Source organism: Eptatretus burgeri, chromosome 11 (genome assembly GCF_056783735.1).
Source record: "Eptatretus burgeri isolate ZD-2024b chromosome 11, Ebu_testis_v1, whole genome shotgun sequence".
Taxonomy (NCBI): domain Eukaryota; kingdom Metazoa; phylum Chordata; class Myxini; order Myxiniformes; family Myxinidae; genus Eptatretus; species Eptatretus burgeri.
This window is the reverse complement of record NC_140971.1, coordinates 13329002-13352122: the sequence shown is the minus strand read 5'-3', so window position 1 is coordinate 13352122 and position 23121 is coordinate 13329002. Positions and strand designations below refer to the sequence as shown.

General features: G+C 43.9%; 1 protein-coding gene across 2 annotated transcripts; it reads left to right on the top strand.

Moving 5' to 3' along the window:
- Positions 1-232: 232 nt before the first annotated feature.
- Positions 233-21986, top strand: LOC147016533 (polyadenylate-binding protein 2-like). Of its 2 annotated transcripts, XM_085845259.1 has the most exons (8): positions 233-322; positions 523-658; positions 3246-3354; positions 7872-7939; positions 10010-10116; positions 18578-18665; positions 21086-21240; positions 21469-21986. In XM_085845259.1, the coding sequence occupies exons 2-8, from the start codon at positions 530-532 to the stop codon at positions 21506-21508; spliced, it is 696 nt and encodes a 231-aa protein (XP_085701385.1). In that variant the 5' UTR covers positions 233-322; positions 523-529; the 3' UTR covers positions 21509-21986. The 2 variants fall into 2 exon arrangements, with proteins under 2 accessions (XP_085701385.1, XP_085701386.1); XM_085845260.1 differs by lacking the exon at positions 233-322 and having other exon boundaries at positions 457-658.
- Positions 21987-23121: the final 1135 nt, after the last annotated feature.

Sequence of the window (23121 nt, the reverse complement as noted above, 5' to 3'; positions counted from 1 at the left end):
TTGCGGTATTATCATCTTCGTTTCATTGGTCGAACAACTTCAATGAACGGCAAACGCGCGGAGGACGGCCTCCTCAGAAATGGCTCCAAAAAGCCGTCAATATCGGTCAAAGTGGAGAATTCGGCGACGATTACTTTTGGTGACTTACTCCTGCCCTGGAACCATCAGTTTGCAACGACGAAACTTAAACGTCAAGTGCATAGTGCCCTCAGGGCTGTTGTACTTTCGATAAGTATGATCCGGCGCTAAACTGGGAATATCTCTTTGGCGCTTTTTTTTTTTTTTCACCAAGAATCCATAAGCATCGTGACTCGTGATCATTGTGAGTGTTGGTGAATTTGGCCGGATCACGTCGCCGTGAATCGAGACGGCTTTTAACTGTTTTTAATTCCGTGCTCCTCGATAAGACGAGGACATTTTGAGTACTTTTTCCCTCCCCGAAACGCCCTCCTCCCTCACTCCCCCCCCCGCTCTCCCGCCCCTTTCCTTCATCCCACCATCACCTTCTCTCCCGGTTCACAGTTCCGCAATGGCGGACGCGGATTTCGAGAATGGTGTGGAGTCCATTTACGCGGGGGAGGGAGATGCTCAGCAGGTTCTGGACGACGGCGTGGACACGAGTGCCGACGGTGGAGAGGAGCCGACGGTCGAGGACCCGGTGAGTCGTCGGCTTCTTTGTTTGCGGTTAACGGGACACGACGTGTGACGCGAGATTGCCAGAGGAAGCCCGTGATGAACGGCCGCCGTGGAACGACGACGGCCTCTTCTTCCTCGTCGTCGGTGCCGTTGAATGTACCGAAGTAGAATGGAGGTGAAACGTCGATGTGAGGTTACAATGTGCGTACGTAATAAAAGGATTCCCGTGTGAAGTGTGACCACGTGCTCGTTCTTCGGACGATCGGGTCTGGAGGCGGTGGAGATGTAAGCCGAATTGGACGGGTGGGTTGTTTGTTTGGGATTTTGTAATCGAAATTTTAATGTCGACATTTCTGCTCGCCAGGACTCTCGGATTCCCCCGTTTTAACATCTTCAGGTGAACTCAAGACGGGGTTGGCGGTGTTGAGCGACCAGGCCTTCAAATGCCACCAGGAGCCCCACGTCACTTTCAAACCCTGGAGAGCAAGGCGTGACAAGTTTTCGATCACGTGGTACCGATGGTCACGAGGTCCAGTTACATGAGACTGTTGCAGTCAGGATGCAAGACTGTCTCTACAGCAGTGTTTCTCAACCTTTTTTGTCCCACGCCCCACTTTGATTTTCAAATAAAAAAAAAATCATACGCCCCACCATGACTGGAGACACTAACGGTATATACTACATGTGTATTCAAAAATTCTTTATTTAAACTTTATTGCAAATTTTACTCTATTGCTACCCACTTCAATGGGAGCCCCACCCTTGAGGCTGACTGCAGATTTGTTTGATTCGACGAACCAATTTTGTCAGTTTCAGCCTTAAATCACCACGTTTCGTGATTTCCTGTCGATTTCTCTAAGCTTGCGGCAAAATCGGTAACAACACGAAATCCACGTTCGACGAAATAAGATGATGGAAAAAATTTATCAACACTTCCCTTGCCAAAGTAGTCGAGTGTTTGGGTATTTCTTTTCGCTCTCCTCGGGCAGCCGCGTCATGGTTCCTTTGATCTTGAAGAGTTTTCACACTCATCTTGTTGCAACTCTCATAACTCCTCTTGGTGTTGCTCTGGTACTTCAGATAAATCCACCAGAAATGGCCGAGTCAACCAAGAAGGGAACTCGTCGCAAAGCTATGAAAGCGATCATATATTGATTCATGAATTCTGAATCCTCATGCCCCACCAAAATATTGCCGCGCCCCACCTTGAGAAACACTGATCTACAGTCTATCTATACCTGTTTTTATTTATTTTGTCTTGAATGCATCTTGGCAGCGGTCTGACCACGAGTTGAGCACATCTGCGAGCAGTGCACCGTGCACTGAGGCGTGTCGGTGGTGGCAACGTGACTTGCGGGTTCACATCGCGTGGAGTTCAGGAGATGGTGGTACACATCGGTGTCTGGCTCGCAGGACTGTGGTTGTTGCACTCTCTTTTTTTTGTATTCAAAGTCGAGGCTCGTGGAGGAGCTGGAACGGATCACGACGGAACAGGAGAAGGAGAAAGAGGGGGAGGCACACCAATCTTGTCTCGTTTTGTTGTTGACACGGAGTTGTTGTAAGTATGTGACCACGTGATTGTGATAAACCATTAATATTACCCAAGAGAACTGCACTCGGTCACACACCCAACCTCTCCACCAAATTTCGTACGAATCCGTCCACAACTTTTTGAGCTATCCTGCTCACAGACAGACAGACAGTGGTGAATACACAACCTCCGTCCACCTGTTGGAGGTAAAAAGGAAAATCTTTTGATTTACATTCACATTGCTTTTGAACTTTGTGGTGACTTTCATTTTGAATGCTGAAACCGTTGTCAAACGTAGTGTTTAGTCGTGCCATGTCTCTGATGGATTAACAGGATTCTCATTTTGAAAGTACACTTGCACGTTGAGAGATTAAATAAGTCCAGCTGTGTTCAAGAAGCGGTGAAGGGAGTGAGGCAACCAAATGATGGAGTGGAGGAGTGACTGAGAGGGGATGTCCCATAATATGTTTGACTACTGGATGATGACGTGTACAAAAGAGAATACAGTACTTGTACAGGGGTCATGGTACCCATTTTTGCCACGCGCGATCCCCCTACAATCAAGAGGAAATTATATTGTGTCCCTACGCAGTGTCTGTGTACTCTCATACCACGTATCACTTCGGAAGGCATGATCAACAAGAATTATCCATCTCTACATAGCATTGTGTGAGCAGCAAGGGAGTAATAATTATGCTTTCCGACACAATGCTGCATATAAAGGTGTATGGATAACGTAATTTGGTGTCTGCATGTCTGTGGCCGATGCATTCGGTCCTTACTTATCCATTCTCGAACAAACTTGATAGGGAGGGGACAGAGTCATAAGACAAAGGTTGTAGCTACTTGCCCTCCAATTCCCTCTCCCCCAAGTGTGTGATGGTACCCAGGGTGCCCCAGGAACTGACGGCACTTCCCCCAAGCTCGGTGCCTGCTGTGTTTGTCTCGTCGAACAGTGTGCGTGTGTGTGGTCAGCTCCACCACGAGCCTTCGATCCTGTAAACAAACACACAAACTCTTGTAGATCATATTATCTTTGTTCCACTCTTCCTCGTGATTACGTTTGCTTGTTCTCCAGGAGCTTGAAGCCATTAAAGCACGTGTTCGTGAGATGGAGGAGGAGGCAGAGAAACTGAAAGAGATGCAAAATGAAGTGGAGAAACAGATGAACCTCAGTCCTCCTGCAAGTAAGGATCGGACATGCTGTGTGCATTCCGTCATTCATAGCTTATGTGATACTCTTTTATTTACTTATCCCCCCCCCCATGTTTTTCTTTTGTTGTGGAATCGATGTACAAATTTTCAAAATGCAGAACACCCAGGTCTAAGTTCATAAATCATGAATAGCCTTTCACAATGTGGAATCATCTGAATAACAGATTGAGGGTTTTCTCCAGCATTGGAGAGGTTGTTTCTCTGGAGTTTGGCCTTGATGGAATCCAAACTCATGATCAGAGGTTAGGCAACTTGAAAAGAGGAAAGACTATTTCACCAGCAACAAGAATGGCACTCTGTAGAGCGCATACCTTCGCCGGGCTGAAATCAAGGCACGTGACAAAATATCGGAAGTTGTTGTTGTTGTTGTTGTTTTTTTTTTTAGCTGACAAAACCTTGAGGATGCTGCTCTTGGACACATTTGACCGACTACCACTCTGCCACCCACCTTTCCGGCTCGGATGCAGTCAAGCAGGCCTGCCCAGGTCGTCCCGGCTACAATTATCCGATTACCTGGGATAAAACCCCGCCTAAACTCAGATCCGAACCATGCTGGACCAATTCAAGAAAGGACGGAAACGGACTGGGAACATTTCTAACAAGTTTTATTTCCAGTAAAAGACAAAGGCAAGACTTACCGCGAATATGCAAGCAGTATTTACAATGCTCCAAAAACACCTATTCAGTTCTACTTACCAGATGGGCCCATACGCAGACACACACACACACACACACACACACACCCAAATGAAAAGAAACCCAGAGTTCTTTATTGGACCCTCGCAGCCGAGGAGAGAGACGAGCTGGGGGTCAGAGTTCGGATGGGTACCTGGCCGTCTGAGAAAGGGGGTACTCCATGCTGCAGCACCTGACAATGGTCGCTGGTTTGGTCCCCAGTCGCACGTGTGGGACTCGAGGTTCGTGGCAGAGCTCGGGTGGTGAATGACCGGGGTCCACGGAAGGGGGTCAGGGTCGCTCTTTCCTTCCTTGTAGAGGGCCAGCAGAGACACGTTCACCGCCTCGACGACCTTCTGCTCAACCCTCGTGACAGCAAAAACCCAACAAAACTCTCCAAGAAGATGCACCAAAAACTCTCCAAGACCCCAAAAAGACCCCTGCCTCAGAGAGTGCTCGGGAATTTATGGATCTCCCTCGGCGGGGAGGGGCCTTGGTGAACACACCTCGCTGTCCACCTTTGATTAGACAGGGTCCCACGGCATACCTTTCTGGGGCGGGGCCTTGGCCCCTGCCGGGAAACCCCAGCCACTCTTCCACGCGGGTTCATACTTGACGAGTAACAGTATCAACGTTGCAAAGGTTGTCGTGAAAGAGTTACAACATCCGTGGGAGATGAGAAACCAGAACCGCAAGATCTTGCCTTGGCACGTCAGGGTGCGAGAAGGCAGCTGGTTGGTGGTGGATCGTGATGGGCCGAGGAGTCATGCAGATGGGATGGTTGTTAGATGGCTTGTTGGAGGATTCGTTGGATGTAAAGATGTAATAACCTAACTAAAAAGAAATCGCAACGCACACCTTTGATTCTCCCACTAGACAAAAGGAAAGGGACCTGTCTCACATATTCTTAACGGAATAACTGACTCTTGGGACATCTGTATGTTGAATGCAAATGGTTTCCAGATCCGTAACAATATATATATACACAATATGTAATGTATTTTTTTTCGATACAAAGTCAAGGCTCCTGGAAGAGCTAGAGCACGGAATGGATCGGGACGCAGCAGAAAGGGGAGGGGGGGGGAGAGAACGCCGACAGTAGGGCCAAGGGACAAAATAAAGGGAGGTGAAACATAGAGTTGTGACTTCCTGCCTTGTTTCGGCCAGAGTCCGTCACAGTTATGCTGTTTGAAGTGATGTTTTAACTGATGTTTGAGATGAGAGGGGGGCTTCATTGAAGATGGACATGATGAAGTGCCACCACCACTACTACCACCACCACCAAAACTTTGACGAAGGAGATTAGTTGGAGAGTTCACCCGTGAGATTTTCTGAGTGTGTTTTCTGGCTTCTCTAATATAATGGACACATTTTTTATGAGCTTTGCAGAGTGAACTTAAATATCACGTGTAGGCTAAGTGACGCTGTGGGGAGAGGTGTAGCAGCTTGCACTGCATTAGGAAGTTGGTGGTTCTATGGCTTCACAGAATACATGTAAACCTCCAGGATGCACACACATGTTCTTCCCCGAATTGAGTGCTGCAAATTGGTTTGTGAAGGAGTTATAGTTGTCAAAACACCGTTGCTGCCTTAAAATATGTACCTCTGAGTAGTATTAAAATGAAGACGAGAAGTCGAGGTGTTGTTGATATGGTTTGGAAAGAAAGGAAAACAAGAAAAAAAAAAAGACTTGGAAAGAGCAGATAGTGCAAGACCAGAAAGGAGGGGATAGAAGACAAAGACCACCGACCTGTCTGTTGTAGTGATAGGCCCATAGACTCGGCTTCATCGTGGGAGATTCCAATAATCATGAAGACCTTGGTTTCCGCGACGATAATCTGAGCAAGGTGTATGGTGTGGATGCCAGCCCAGAGGGGAGAGTACTCCATCAAGCTGCAGATGAAGCCTTTGTAGATGTGGATATGAGTTTAGATGTGCCAAGGAAGGACTTTGTACAATGTAGAATGTCCAGTCAATGGCTGGCTTTGGAGGCAACTTTGAAATGTGGTTTGCCCAAGGAGGATCATGGCTGATGGTGAGACCCAGGAGTTTGAATGACTGAACTTCCTCAAGAGGATTGTTAGGGAAGTGGATAGTAGGGTTTGCCAGACGGTCCTTTCAGAGAAAGTGAGTGTGAGATTTGGCGGGATTGAAAGACATATTCCAAGTGTTTGACCAATTTGTGATTTTTTTTTCCCAAGGTCTGAAGAAAGGGAAGAGGCTGCAGCTTGCCTCTCTGAAGGATGAATGATGTCACAGCAGAGGGTGGAGTCATCAACAAATAGTTAGGGGATTTTCCAGAGAGGCTACTGTCACAGCACTGTCGTTCTCATATTTGTTCTCTGAAGTGCTTCCTTCAGGTGAGAGAACAAATAGAAGTAGTATGGGGCTAGGTCTGGTGAGTAGGGTGGTTGTGGCAGAAGTTCATACTCTCAGTTAGCAGCAGTAGCCACTGAACGTTGGGCTGTGTGTGAACAGGCATTGTCCTGGAGAAACAGCGCACTTTGGGTTAGTTTTCCCCTCACCTCTTTTGCTTAATTGCATCATGCAACCGGCACAGATAATAATAATAATAATTAATAATAATCCTTGTTAATAGTACAATAGTTCCCTTTTCAAAGACATCTACCATTATCACATTATCACAATCCAACAAGAATGGCCATGACCTTACCAGCTGATGATGTCCTCTTGACCTTTCGAGAAGGTGGAGACCCTGTGTGTTTACATTGCATGCTCTGTTGCTTTGTCCTATCCTGTGTAACATTCCCCTGGAGAAAGTCGTCTGGATCAGCATGAAAACGGTCCAATAGCTCATGGGAAATATCTAGACAAGCTCTTTTCTGGTCCACTGTCAGTATTTGAGGAACCCATCATGCTGACACATTTGTCATGCCCAATTGGTCTGTGAAGATAGATTGATTTTGAACCAAAACTGACACCCAATGTCTCAGCCCAGCACCTGATGGCTGCTCGTCTGTCTTTCATCACTACTTCATGCACCTTGTCTACCATTTCTAACGTTGCCACCTCAACAGGATGACCTGATCTGTGTTCACATCCAGTGATTTATCTGCCACACACTTGAAATCAGCTCCACAGTTCTTTGCCATGGAATATGAAGGAGCATCGTCCGCTAATGTTGCTACCACATCCACATGTATTTGCTTGGGAGGCAAGCCTTTCTTGTGCAGGTATTTTATCACAGCTCAGACCTATGATTTCTCCATTTTCACTAAATTTATGGGGGTTCCTCACTTTGAGTCCATGCCCTGGAAAATCTATGAGCAGGAATATGGAATTAGCAAGACGCATAATAGCAAGGATGGATGTTTATATTCGATAAATGTAATCGTCCTACCATGTCTACAAGTAGGCTGGGACACAAACTGATCACTCCTCATACATGTATTCAATCTTGTTGGTTGAGAATGGAAGGTAGGTGATTATAATGGATTCTGACTCCATATCAGCAGAGGTTTTTTTTTTCTGATGTCATTTTTTTTTAACCTTTGTTGGGGTAGCCATTTTGTATCCGTTCCATCTCTACCTATCGACAATGCTGACCGCAATCTGTTCCATATGAAAGTTTTTTTTTGTGCTCTTTTTTTTTTTTTTTCCAAGAGACAAATTTTACTCGAGTTCACCCTTTTGGCCAGGTATATCGATATTTTGGTAGTATCACTGAGCGGAGCAGATTTATCATTTTCTGCGGCTGTTGCTTGCATAATACTGTACAAAGATTTCTCTTGATGGTTGTGGCTTGATGGGAATAAAGCCTTTTATTTCTAAAATTATTCTTTGTGTTTTACAGCTGGTCCCGTTATCATGTCTATAGAAGAGAAGATGGAAGCTGATGGCAGATCCATATATGTTGGAAATGTATGTTGTGTTGACATTTGATTGTTATGAAAGCTATAGTTTGTTAACGTTAACAGGTTACACATGTTGATATCGAGGCGATCGTAGCTTCAAACTGCCGGGGAGAAACTGCTCTCTTCGGTGGTTTATCATGAAAAATGAAATTCTTCGGTCGTGTGTGCTTTGACCATAATCGATCACGATGTTTATTCTGCGGAATTGATGTGTAGAATTATTTTAAAAGTTTTTGTATTTCAATATGAAGAACTAGAACAACATTCGGTACGGTGCATACCTCTGCCAGGCTGAACAGTTTACGTTTTCTATTCCAATGATTGGCCAGATCTGCATCTGGGCCTGAACCAAAATCTAATCGGCTTGTTCTTGTCACCTACCCAACTCATCCACCAAGTTTTGTCATCATTGTCCACAAGTTTTTGAAATATCATGCTATATAATTATCGGTTTGGCCCCATCATTCAATGGTGAAAGAATCACTTTTTAAAATTCTCGTATCCATATTCGAATTGAGATCTTCAGCAAAATAGAATCAATTCGTCCTCGTCACACACCCAACCTGTCCACCAAGTTTCGTCTGAATCCGTCCATAACGTTTTTGAGATATCGTACTCGCAGACAGACAGACAAACAAACAGGGATGAAAACAACCTCCGTCCACCTTCAGTGGCAAACGTTTAAAATGCACTTGTGGCCTGCAATGATGAAGTAGTTGTCATGTATTTTATTAATTTATTATTACTAGTTATAGGCATCCACACCATTTTTGACCATGTTGTGGAACTTCAGCCGAGGAACTCACTTCCCCCTCCCCCCTCCCCCTCCTTCAACTTTATTCGCTTTGAAATTTGTTTTCTCCGCAACCAGCAGGCAGAGCGATTGACACAAAATTTTCAACATGGGAGTGCCTACCCATGGAGATTTTTTTTTTTTTAAAATAAAAAAAGTTACATGATGATTGGATGGAAAATGCATTTGGCGTTCCAAAAACTGTGTTTTCTGTCGGGATGGGTTACAGGGTGTTTCACGTATCTGGAATAATGGACCCCGGCCAAATTATGATTTTGTGTGTGGGCAAAAATGATCCACATCATGGTTGGGAGTGGCTGACTTCAGGTGTTTACAGTTTTTGATACTTCAACTTCTCGATTCTGTCTGTGCAAGTTTTATTGCCATTCATTGTCATTCACTTTGTGGGTTTTTTCATGATTTATGAGGGGTCGTGGCCAAAAAAAAAATGTATATATACATATATATGTGTTTTTTTAAGCTCATTTTCTGATGATGGAGGAAACGTAGATATCTCGAGAAATATTATTTGTGACTTTTGACTGATTTTGCCAAGACAAGTCTTATTATGTTACGTAGTACATCTTACAATTGCTAAACTGGTACAGTAAATCCTTTCTTAACATCGTCCCGGTTAACATTGTTTCGCTATTAAGTTGCTGATCTATGAGAGAACATACTCGTTTAAATTTAAAGATGTTGTCCCCGCTATGAAGAAAGTTATCCTCTGCTTGGCCAATAAAGCGGGTTTTGATGAGGTGGAAGAAGCTGACATGACACAACTTCTGCAATCACATGAAAAAGAGCTAACCAGTGAAGATCTGAAACAACTGGAGATGATGATATTCAATAGTTTGTCTAAAATTATTTAAATATTATACTCTATATGTAAATCATTGCCTTTTGGCAGATGATAAAAAATTTTCCTGGAACCTAACTCCCCCTATTTACATTAATTCTTATGGGGAAATTGGATTCGCTTAAAGTAATTTCAGTTAAAGTAGCACTTTTCAAGAACGTTACTACAACATTAAGCAAGGACTGACAATATTTGAAACTCAAGAGTTCAAATTTTAATCCTAATCTGACATGTTAGGGATGCCATGGACATTGTGTGTTTGGTGTTTTATTAATGTCAGAAATTTAAGATTACAATTGAACAATTTATTTGTCTTGAGTATTTGCAAAGTGATGTACAGTATTTTTATGAAATAACATTTTGTACATGTCAAAGTCAGTTTATTTATTTTATTTTAATGAATGATGTGTGGAATGTTCTTCCAGGTTGATTATCAAGCAACAGCTCAGGAACTGGAGTCTCATTTCCATGGCTGTGGTTCCATCAATAGAGTCACGATCCTCTGTGACAAGTTCTCTGGTCACCCAAAAGGGCAAGTTGCATTGTTTTGAAGTTTGTTGTTGACGTGTTGCTGTGCGTTTTCCATGTTTATTCCTCTTCATTTTGAAGTGTTTTGCTGTTTATGCCTCCAGCAAGGAAAATAAACATGATTAAGAGCCTTTACATGAAAACCAACCAAACTTAAATAAAAGGTGATGATGAATTCTAAAGACATTCTCACAAGAACTGATCAAACTATCAGATAAATATCCTCTATTTATCAAATATGTAGAGTGCATACCTCCGCCAGGCTGAGCAGTTTACGTTTTGTATCCCAGTCATGGGCTGGATCTGGATTCGGATCTGAATGAAAACCTAATCGACTTGTTCTTGTCACCAACCCAACTCCTCCACCAAGTGTTGTCATAATCCGTCCACAACATTTTGAAATATGCAATGTATAATTTTTGGCCCCATCTCTCAATGGTGAAGAATCACTTATCCGGATCCGGATAAGCCATATTATATCCATATCTAACAGCCAGATCGTATCCGGATCTTCACCAAAAACAAATTGATTGGTTTGAGCAGGAGAGGTTAGATAGAATGTTGGTCATTTCAAGGTGCAGGGATGATTGATCGAAGTTGGGAAGTTTACAGACTGGTTCAGAACTACAGAGTCTCCTATAAAGGCCTTAGCTGCAGAGTCCACTTGGCCTGATGACAGTCAAAATTTCTGCAGGTGAGGAATAGAGTTTGGATGGATGGGTGCGAGTTTATCCATGTTATAATCCAGTCAATCTACCATGAAAAAGGCTAAACCTTGCACAAATTGCAAATTGAACTGGAAGTGCGTTTTATAACTGCTAGCGGGGCCCAAGCGCCCCACTTTGATCAAAACCCACTTTAGGTCATAGATCAGATATCTGAAGTTTCATATTTTCTTATATAAGGATTTTGATTCAACCAATTATGGCTGGCGTACCACTTCACCCAGGATAACGTCATTATTATTAAACTTTATTTCCCATGGAGAGTTGATCACGTGTGCCAAGTTTCGATATTTATTAGGTCATCTCTGTCATCTCAGTAGAGATGACCTAATAACCCCAGTCTCGAAGTCTGTCCGTCTGTCCGTACGTCCGTCTGTCCACAATCAAACCGAGTGGAGACAAATAAGCAGTAGTGGAATGGATAGAGGTCGATGAAACGTGCACAACGATATAACTTTCAAGGTCGTCCAAGGTCGAGGTCAACGTCACGAGGCTGTCAAAGTTGCAAAAATCGTCGATTTCAAATCGTATCTCCTCCCTCATTTATCAAGAGAGATCAAATGTTATTGGTGATTCAGATACTATGGACTATTATATAGAACAACACGAGCCTTTTTTTTGAAATTTGCTCTCGTTCCGATTTTATAGCCCTTCAAACTTCATTCTGATTCCCCGGATGGGCCGTTCATAAAGTACGTACATACAAAAAAAAAGTATTAAAAAATTAAGAACCGGAACTCTCCGGGACAAATATTGCATTTGAAGCTTTTGTCAGATTTAACTAAAACAATGGAATACAAGTTTATATGCACACTTACTTTCATTTATGACATTAACATTGTTTTGAATGTCAATTTGTACTTTTATTTTCATAAATGACGTGCTGTGATATTAAAAGAAAAAGGTAAATTACACCGCGAGGCACTGCATCGTCATGGCTTACAAACATCGGTTCATAAGGAACTGCTGGCTTTGCAAGTGGTTAGCGATGTATGAGGGGGGTGGGTGGGTGGTCACTAGCCTGCATACAAGGGGGGTGGGAGGTTTTGAAACCCGGAAGTAGAGCGTACGTACTTAATGAACTGCCCCTATTCCAGTCTGGCAGAGAGTTACTTTCGACCTCTGGCAGAGATGACCGGCACTCCCTCTTGGGAGTATTTTTTTATTTATTTATTATCATTGAGCGGTTTTGGAGATGTCTAAAGTTTTTACTTTAATCCAAGGTGGCTGTCATACCACGTGACATACGACGTCACAATTATCATTAAAAATGTTATCCATGGGTTAGTTCCGATGTTGAAAGTTTAGTGTTGATTGGACACATGGTTGCTGAGAAAAAACAAGGACAAATGTGTCCAAGAGCAGCATCCTCAAGGTTTTGTCAGCGAAAAAAAACAAAACAACAACAACTTCCGATATTTTGTCACGTGCCTTGATTAAGCCAATAGCGAGACCCGTCATAGTGTATTTACCAAATAAATAATGTATTTACGAAATAAATAATGTATTTACGAATTTACATTACATTAAATGGAATAATCTTTAAATAGCAACGTAAACTTTAAAGCAAATGTCTGAATATATTTAAAAGTTCATGATAGACGCTGTCAATAGGTACCCTCAATGTGAGGATGTGTACAAGTGCTTAGTATTTAAGGAGATCCGGATCGTGTATATAAAAGAGCCGAGTCCGAATATAAAGGTTTTGTCTTCACAAGAAGAAGAAGAACAATGCCGAGCGTTCTTAGAGCAGTGTTCGCTACGCGAGACGTTGCTAAAAAATTTAAAGCAAATAAGACAGTGAAATGGGGTGGAATAAAAAAACAAAAACAATAGGGTACCAGCCAAGATGGCTTTGTCCCCTAATTATCATTTACCTCCGTCACCGAAGGTGGATGGATGTCGTTTTCACCCCTGTCTGTTCGTCTGTGAGCATGCTACCTCTCAAAGTTGGACATTCAGACAAAGTTTGGTGGACAGGTTGGATGTATGACAAGGACGAATTGATTTGATTTTGGTGAAGACCTGGATCCAAGGTTTATTTATTTATTTTAAGTGATTCTTCACCATTGAGTGATAGTGTTGCAGGGCGGGTATCGGCTACAAGCACGACCGCTAGATGGAGTAGTAGAGTCGGCTCCACCGATCACCCGGAATTTATAGGTCGTTACCCCGGATAACTCCGCAGCCGACGGGTCCCTTATCGGACCGAAGTTCGCCAATAGATTGACCACGTGGGGTAGGGTCGATTGCCAATTTCAATTTACCTAAATACCCACGTCGTCCAACTACCGGGGAAATTCACCCTCGACGATGCTCGTACGGAACGAGCCGCGAGCGTACTCGAACCGTGTGCGACCCGAGCGGATGATCATTGAGCCTCCGTCGGTCCAAATGCCCCTTTACAGCGGCAACAGCCTGGCTAATTCTCCAACACGCACAGTGTTAAACCAATAAAAGAAAGACAAAAACGAACCGATACATTTAACACATGGGTTTATTTATAATGGAGCATGGGGGCACGCAAGAAGCAGAGTTATCCGAATATAAGAGGCACGTATGTACAGCAAGGCACTTATACAATTTCCTACTTACGAGACTGGCGACACACACACACACACACACACACACACACACACACACACACACACACACACACACACACACACACACACACACACACACACACACACACACACACTGGACCCAAAGTGGTCTTTATTGAGGCCTCCAGCTTGGAGGTAGCTTGGGTAGATTCAACATGGATGAATGCATTGAACACAAAACTCCAACATGAGTTGTTATAACATACTTTTGTTGCGGTTGCTGGCCTACAAAACGTCAAAGCTAATTGACATCACGATATCTTTAACCCAAGGAATTGTGGGATACAGCCTGCGTCTGTTTTATTTTAATTTAAAGACATTAGACTTGTTTTAAAGGATAGAGATATCATTGGTGCTATTTTAGTATTTGGTGATTGCTCACAACCAGGCAGAGATTCTCTGCCAGTAAAATCCACAACCTGATTGTGCAAGCAGGAGAGGATGCATGGGGTGGACAAGATGGATACAGAAGGAAACTCCAAAAAGGGGAAAACTGGAAATTTTGAAGGAGAAGGGATTGTGGTTGGGGGGAGGGGGTCTGTCCACTCCATATAATACAACTAGATAGTTCACATAGAACATCTTACCCCACACAGCCTTGAGAAAAAGGACATTGAAAGGGTCTTTTAATCTATTGCTTTGCGTTTCCGAGCACAGTTTCCTACGAACTGCCATTTCGTCTGAATCTCGATATTCCCCAACATTGAAAGAGCAAGCGGAAAATTTTATTGGTCGAGCTGGCGTAAAATTGTGTAATATTTTGTCCAGGTAGTGCGAAACTGGAGGGTTTTTTTTCAGTTCCAATAAGGCAATTTGTGTTCTCCAGTGTTCAATTCATCATTCGATTGGAATAAAAGGAAAGATTTTAAAGGTTGTAGAAACAAACATTTCGGAAGTTTACTGCCGTACATGCTGCGTCTTGTACACCACCTTGTGTAACACGCTGCATTAGTTCTTCGTGCATGTTGTTCGTGTCCTTTATGACGTCGCTAAAAACAGTAAGTTTCCTGCTTGGCATGATTTTCAATTTTGTTTGACTGCCAGACAGGCAGACAGAGTTTTAAAAAAACAAAAAAAAATTTACCTCCACCACCGAAGGTGGAAGGAGGTTATGTTTTCACCCCTTTCTATCGGTTTGTTTGTTACTTTACTTGCAAAATCGAAGATTTTTTTCAAGTCCATTGGTTCGTTGATTTTGTTATTCTTTCTGTTTGTCGCCTGAAGGTCACAATTTTCAATAGATCTTCACGAAACTTCACCACATGGTAGAGTTTGTCAGAAGGAAGAAGCCTATTGTTTTTGATGTCAAAAGGTCAACAATAGGACAAAGGTCACCAACTTGGGTGGAATTTCTAAAATTATCAATTTTCATCCGATTGACTTGAAATTTGAAGAGGATTTGTATGTTTGGTCATTGAATTCAACCACCAATTATCTTTTAGGTCAAATTTGTTTTATGGATTCCGCAAGTGTCGTGCTCTGCACAATGTCTTCTTCTTGTTTGTCTGTTTGTTTATTTGTGTGTGTGTGCAGGATATCTCAAAAAGTTGTGGACAGATCCGGATAAAATTGTGGACCGGTCCGGTATGTGACAAGGACGAACTGATTAGATTTTGGTGAAGATACGTTTCCGGATCTGATAATTTTTTAAGTGATTCTTCACCATTGAGAGATGGGACTAAACTAATATAGAGCACGATATCTCAAAACGTTGTGGACGGATTCCGATGAAACTTGGTGGACATGTTTTGTGTTTGGCAAGGACAGATTGATTCGATTTTGGTGAAGATCCGAACACGGATCTGGATGCGAGAATTATTTAATTTTAAAGTGATTCTTCACCATTGAGAATTGGACCAAAAACGAAATAGTTCTGTTTCGCATGATATTTCAAAAATGTATTGGGCCTGATATGTTCTCGTGGATCAGGCATTGTGTGGTGGAGGTATGCGCTCTACCGAGTGCCCTTCTAGTTACCTTTGTATTACTCCTTTCTGCGCTTATGCAATCGGGACGAGATTCCGTACAATTTGCCAAATTTAGAGCCAAAGTACTTCCAAACTACATGTTTGTTTTCCGATTCTTGTTCAAAATATAACATGAAATGAAGTTGTTCCTCGATCATAGACTGACGTCCATAGACAGACCGACAGATAGCCAAAGTGATCCAATTGCTTCACCTCGCTTCTTTTTTGGAAGCTAAAGCCAAGTTGTTATGCAGAGATAACATGGTTGTCAACCATGGATGTAGATTGTCATCTTCCATAAGGATGAACTTGGGACCTTGCTGTTTGGGCCAGAGGGACGATTACAGTTGTGATGATCTCATCCATATGTCTGACATGCCTGGTGTTGGCTTAATGGTTAGGGTAGTGGGCTTGGGATCCTAGGGTCCTGAGTTCAAATCCCGCTCAGCTGTTGAATTAACACCAGGTGGGGTTGACTCTGCCTGTCATCCTTCCGAGGTCGGCAAAATGAGTGCCAGCATGCTGGTATACTGTGTCGGAGTGGCGACCCGTCCAGGATTGTTCCCAATAGCCAAGGAGACTGCTTAGGCGGCACCAACGCTCTGCACAGAGTATGGTCCTAATGGATGGATGGATATGTCTGACAACAGTCATATGATGACTTCAATACCAACTCGTATCAGGCTTTCCTGAGCAAACCAATCATGCTGCCTAATGGCATGATTAGTAAATTGCTCACCACCTATTCTCTATGCTCGATTCCATACATTGCGAGTCGATGTAGAATCTCAGGTCATTCATCAGCGCTTCCTTCGAGCAAGGATGACCATTCTTACGAGCGGTTGCATCCTTCTGGAGACCCGAGCGTTGTCTTCTCCGTAAACTGTCCAGCCTGATGGTACTTGGTTAGTGCCCTATAAATGATAATGTGATGAGTATTGTACTGGACGTAACCACAGTCGGATTCACCCGTTGATCCTCCTATCCACCCCATTAACCATCTTGATCGTTTGAACCAATTTCATTTCGGTGTTGAATGCCGTCGAGCCGTTCCTCAACCAACTTGTACATTTGACTGAGAAAATTCTGAACTGTGAATCCATAGGTAGGTTATTTCAGTTTAAAAGTTGTTGCTTAATCATTATTTTTTTCAAGAGGTCTTCTTTAACGGCCAGTTATTCCCCTCATTTTTGGGAGGTTGGCTGGGGAAAATTTTTGGCCCGAGTCTTTCATGAACTGGTTGGCCAGGCCCTGCCGTTCGACTGGTTAGGGCAGGAATTTGGAATTTGTTCTGATTGACGGACATCTGGTAGCTTGAACCTGTTCCTGCTTTTGAGCCTGGAGAGTAACTGCTGAAATCTCTGTCCAGGTTCTTCTGGCCATCATTGTTCTTTGTTCCTTTCACACTTCTTTCTGCTTTTTTCACATTTCTTTCCTTTTTTTTTCATTCTAATTCTTGCTTTTTCTTTTCTTTTATCTCTTTTACACTCTATTTCTCTTTCTTTATCTAACTGTCTTGGGAGAAGTGAATTATTGCGGAGAGTTTTCTGTTAAGGCTCACTTTGGCTGCACCTGGATGGGTTTGGGGCTCGAGGAGTAGCACGTGAAACCTGAATCCTATCCAGGTTCCTTCTGATGACTCCAATGCAGTGTTTGGTCTTCCGTTTGATTATACGGTGCCAGCAATAGCTCGCCTACTCTTCACGAAGGACACAGTGTGATCTTTAATGTCCACAAACTAATTGTGGCACACGAGACTATTTTTTATGAAGAGTACGATTCAAAAAAACAAAGCGCATCCAACGAACAATATTGCATGAAACACGACGACACTGATTTTACAACTTCCATACAGGACAGAGAACTAGTATCAGGCGGGTTTCATCCAAGACCCCAAAACTTCCTCAGTCAGGCCTAAATGCTTAGGAAATACACTTGGGCAGCTTTTGGAAAGTTTGATGAGTTGGTATGGAATAACTTCAGAGAGAGTTACTGCATGGATGGTTTTTATTTGAATGTATACAATTCCAAAACTTTAATCCAATTCGATCAACATGCTGGTCCAAAGTCTTGACATTTACCCCCCCCCACTACTTCTTTCCTCCACCCCTCCCTCCTTCCTCTACCCTTCCCTCCTTCCTCTACCCTTCCTCCACCTCTCCCTCCCTTCCTTACTTCACCCTTCCTCCCTCCACCCCTCCCTTCCCTCACCCCCTCCGTCCCCTCCCTCACCCCTCCTCACTCCCTCCACTTCCCCTCCCTCTCTCCCTCCCTCCACCCCTCCCTCTCTCCCTCCACCTCTCCCTCCACCCCTCCCTCTCTCCCTCCACCCCTCCCTCTCTCCCTCCACCCCTCCCTCTCCCTCCACCCCTCCACCTCTCCCTCCACCCCTCCCTCTCTCCCTCCACCCCTCCCTCTCTCCCTCCACTCCTCCCTCTACCCTCCCTCTCTCCCTCCACCCTTCCTCCCTCTCTCCCTCCACCCCTCTCTCTCTCCCTCTCACTCCTCCCTCTACCCTCCCTCTCTCCCTCCACCCTTCCTCCCTCTCACCCTCCCTCTCTCCCTCTCTCCCTCTCTCTCTCCCTCTCACCCTCCCTCTCTCCCTCCCCCTCCCCCTCCTCTCTCCCCCACCCCTCCCTCTCTCCCTCCCCCTCCCTCTCACCCTCCCTCTCTCCCTCCCCCTCCCTCTCACCCTCCCCCTCCCTCCCACCCTCCCTCTCTCTCCCTCTCTCCCTCCCCCTCCCTCTCTCCCTCCCTCTCCCTCTCTCCCCCACCCCTCCCTCTCTCCCCCACCCCTCCCTCTCTCCCCCACCCCTCCCTCTCTCTCCCTCCCTCCCTCCCTCCCTCTCTCCTCCACCCCTCCCTCTCTCCCTCCACCCCTCCCTCTCTCTCTCCCTCCACCCCTCCCTCTCTCCCTCCACCCCTCCCTCTCTCCCTCCACCCCTCCCTCTCTCCCTCCACCCCTCCCTCTCTCCCTCCACCCCTCCCCCTCTCCTTTCAACCCCCCCTTCTTCCTCCACCCCCACGCCCCTTTCCTGCATGTAATTTTGTGATCATTACAAATTGATTAACCCTCATTCATCAACACGTCATCTCCAAATTACGTCACAAATGGAGATGAACCTTTGTTTCATTGATGCTGAGGATTTGCATATTGCATGCCACAGGTTTGCATACATTGAATTTGCAGAGAAAGACTCTGTGCAGACGGCCATGGCTCTGGACGACTCACTTTTCCGAGGCAGGCAGATCAAGGTGAGCAGCATACCTTCCTTTCTCACAAAGCAACTTTGCTGCTCTCAAAACTAAAGAGCACTCTTTTCTTGGAAAGGTTTGTTGTTGTACTATAACTTGCCTTAACCCAAGCTATACCTTTCGTTCGTCTTGCTATTCTAATCACTTTAAAACATGTTTATTGTGTACCAATAATATGATTTTGGTGAGGATTCTTTTTTACATTGACAGTTGGTATTCAATCAATGCCATTTTGTCAAGATGATCATTGTGATAGCAACTGCTACATTGTTTACATCTTCCAAACATCCGTAGAAGTGGTAGTAACTCAATATGAACTAAGGTCTCTGGAACAGAACTTACTATAAAGTAGCGTGCTGGGTTGACCACTATGCACGGCAAGGTATGGGCACTCATCATGCAAGGCGGGGGAGGGGGCACCCACAATTCAAGGTAGGGGACAGGGGGTACCCACGATTCAAGGAGAGGGGCACTTCCGATGCAAGGTAGGAGACGGGGCCCCACAATTCAAGGTGTGAGGGGCACCCACGATGCAAGGTTATTAGATTTGAGATGAAAGTAATTTTTAAAATGGATTTTTGGTATGACATCAAATAGCCAAAGTGGTGTATCCCCCAGTCACAAATCTGCAAGCATGTGAGTGTTCACCATTACCTCCTGTATGCACACTTGGTTCCAATAACTTTTGTTATTTTGATAATTTAGCAATGGACTGAAGAAAGTAATTATATCAGTTTTGTGTATGTATGTACGTACGCACACACACACGTACGGATGTAAAATGTTCCTGTGCATCATTTATACCAAGATGAGAAATGAAACGAAACACATCTCATTTGGTGAAATCATTATTTAGTGTTTGATAAACATGAAATCAACACGTGTCGACATGTGTACAAGACATGTCTCCAGAGAATCGAAGAAGGGTGCGGTAAAGTCAGTTAACAGCTCAGTATCTGGTGTGACCACCATTTGCATCGACACATACTTGGCAACGACACTTCATTGAGGACCCAAGATAGTTGAAGAAGGCTTGAGGGATGTCATTGCCAGATCTGTATGAAGGCCTGCAGCAGTTGGGCAAACATCACTGGCTGGTTTTGAAGACTGGGCAATCGTCATTCCATACATGTTCCATGGGAGAAAGATCAGGTGAAACAGCTGGCCAGGGAAGTGTGGAATGTTCTGTTGTGCGATGTGAGGGCACACGTTATCCTGTTGAAGCGTGATGGCATGGGGAGGCATCAGCACACATCACAACCCAGCTGGAGGTCATTAATGACATTTTTACAGGTATTCGGTACCGTGATGTGAGGTTCATTCCTCCCGATTCTGCAGGTTCATGGACGTCACATGCGGCATCCATTATGGCAGAACGTCACATGTGACGTCCATGAACCTGCAGGAACGGGAGGACGTGAGGATGGAGAACTTGATCATGGAACCGAACACCTGTCAAATTGCAATTAATGACCTCCAGCTGGCTTCTGTGATGTGCGGTGATGCCTCCCCATGCCATCACGCTTTCACCGACAAACATTACACAACACGTGCATGTGTTACGTTCCCCTTCCCGTCGATAAACACGACAACGGTCATCACCACTGTCAAGATGGAGCCTCGACTCATCTGTAAAGAGGATAGCAACCCAATCTTGTCTCCTAAGCCTCGGAAGTTGTCTACTCCAAGCTTGGCACGCATGTCTGACTTGGCAACAAAATCAGACGTACTGCTGGCCGTCATCAGATGTTATGCTCGCGTAACCGATTCCTGACAGTTCTGGCACTGATTGGTCGCAAGCTCGGGATGCTGTGCGCTGTCATACTTGTTGTTTGGAACCGATTCCTAAGGTGTATGGATATGGTTATCCTGCTGACATGTCGTCACACATGGTCACCTTGAACATTGACTGTCTCTCATGTTGCCAGTTTGTTGATAGCGTCTCCAGAGTGACTGTATGGTGTTCTGATGAACACCAAAATGCCAAGCCACAACCTTTTGTGGCATTTCTGTCTCAAGAATGCATGTAGACGTTCATTTTCGGAAAGGCGTGGAATCACGTTGACGACGTTTAGACGTCAATAAAAATGCTTTTCACAACTGGGATAGTTTACCGAGTTGCAATTTGCTCAGTACCTCTTGTGGCACTGTCACGTGACTCGATACACGTGCGTGCAGTGCACATTATGCTCGTGCCAATTCCGGATATTCATGGGTTAACTAGGGAACATGTCAAGGCACATGTTAGTTGACCATTATATTGCTCGGGTACATGTCAGTATCGGTGCAATTTTATTTAATTTTTATTGGAGCAGGGGAACATTTTTCCTCCAATATATATATTTTTTTCTGGGCATGGTAGGGCTAAATAGCATTGTTACAAGCTTGGAATGTTCTCATGTTATGGCCCAACTGGCTAGGTAAATCCGAAAAGAACCAACCGACCAGGTATCAGCACCACGGACCGCGGATTCCCCAGAGGACGATTCCGGAGTCGAGGTGCATACTACCCACGTGGACGGGGTTCTTTTTATGGCGGTTACACCCCTCGCCCTTACAGAGGGATTGTTTACAGGTAAAGAGTGTCTGGTTTGTTTGTTTATTTTCCTGGGGGTGGGCGTAGTCGGGTGGTCCAATTTAGAAACTCGTGAATGTGCACCATCTGAATTTTAAAAGATCATTCAGTTTTGAGCCAGTCACACATCTACCACGTCATCAATTACTCTTGTAGAGGATGTGTCGGCACAGCGTAATGCTATAATACCAATAAAATGTTTAATGATTCGCATATTTCTCCTTTTAGGGGTCGAGGCAGAGCTACTTCCTGGTACTGCCCCTATTAACAAAAGATCGACGAGTGGAGTTTTCTTAATGTACAGGGGAGCAAGCGTAGTTTTTTTTTTTTTTTTTTTTTTTTTTTTTGGTCCCCCTTCAAAGGTTTGGCTTTTCATCCAAGCAGAAGTGTATGGTAAGATGAACTGAATATGTTTGCAAGCCACATCTGGTAAGATGTAAATGTCGGAAGCATGGTCGTCCATGCACATTTGAAAACGTATTGCTTCTGTCACCATGCCCATGCTGTACATAAAACAAATGGCTTCCCCATTGTTATTTTTATTTTAAAAATCTGTTCAGTCTCTTTTGCAGGTTGGCAGAAGATCAAGATATTCTCGATCCGTTGAGTCTGCAATGAAGGGCTGAGGATAGGATAGTTCTTCAGTTTAGCCCTACATAAATAATGGTTTATGTTAGGCATTTGATCTGAAGTTAGAGTTTAGGTGAAGTGTTTGGGTAAAATAAAAATAAAAAATAATTGTTACATTTATTGGTCTCTGTCTTGTTTCGGAATATGTAACACCGTACTGTAATCCACTATATAATGGTCTCCACCGTTTTGAAGCTCTGTCCATCCAGGGCGGAGCTTGGCTTACTGACCTGACTCCACCCACAATTGTAACTTGGAAAAAAAAATCGAATTGTACATACATCCAACCATTTTGGGGTTGCTACTTATAAGCTTCAGGCCGAGAGCCTTACACCTCGAGCCTCTGGTGTACATTTCAAGACTGAACAACACTCGTCTCCCATATAATGAAAGAAAAAGGTACGTTTTGATTACAACTTGTGCAGAGGATATGAAGTAATGCATCTTATTTTTCGGAATGATCGAGGCAGCGGACTATTGCACATACACCTTCCAAAGAAAAAATTTGTATACTCAAGAGAACTTGAGTTTATGTACATTTTAAAAACTGAACAGCGTGTCCATCATGAAAGAAAGGTACTTTTTGATTGTAACCCTTGCAGAGTAAAGAAAATGGTAATGATTAATATTTGGTCTTTCATTTAAAAAAAAATAAAACTCAAACCCGTTCTTTTGATGGCCTTTTATGCAAAACACTGGTGGAAAACAAAAAAAATGAAAGGTTGGTTTTTGTTTTTTTTGCCCGAGTTTTCAAGGTTGATCGGGTGCAAATACAGGATTAACTAGCATCCGTTGAAGACAGTCTTCGATATCCCCGCCATAATTAAAAAAAAATAATTTTAATCTGTAAACATCAAAAGGCACGAGTTCACCACTTGCTTGATATGTGTACCAAATTTCGTAAAGATATCTTGAGGGGATTTGTAGTTAAGCTCCGGAAACTAAATGTGATGGACGGAACCCATTTCTATATCCCCCGCCAACTTCGTTGGTTGGCGAGGGATAATAATAAACAAACTATTACACATGTGCAGACATGTATTCACTAATGTGAACCAAATAAACTGTTTACATTACATCATTTCTGGATCTGGCGAATTGCCAGTACCCATTCTGGAAAACTTGTGCAGCATCTAATTCAAGATTTCCAGAGGTTTCCCACGGGTGCTGGCCCACTGGTATACTTAATATTTACGGTTTTACTTTCATACCATTCTTCTGGGAATTATAATTCTGGAAATATGTATGTCT

Excerpts from the sequence above, each read along its gene's own strand:
- LOC147016533 (XM_085845259.1), top strand. The coding sequence starts at position 530 with ATGGCGGACGCGGATTTCGAGAATGGTGTGGAGTCCATTTACGCGGGG. Across the intron at positions 3,355-7,871 it reads GAACCTCAGTCCTCCTGCAA|CTGGTCCCGTTATCATGTCT; the intron begins GTAAGGATCGGA and ends TGTGTTTTACAG. Across the intron at positions 18,666-21,085 it reads TCCGAGGCAGGCAGATCAAG|GTAAATCCGAAAAGAACCAA; the intron begins GTGAGCAGCATA and ends CCAACTGGCTAG.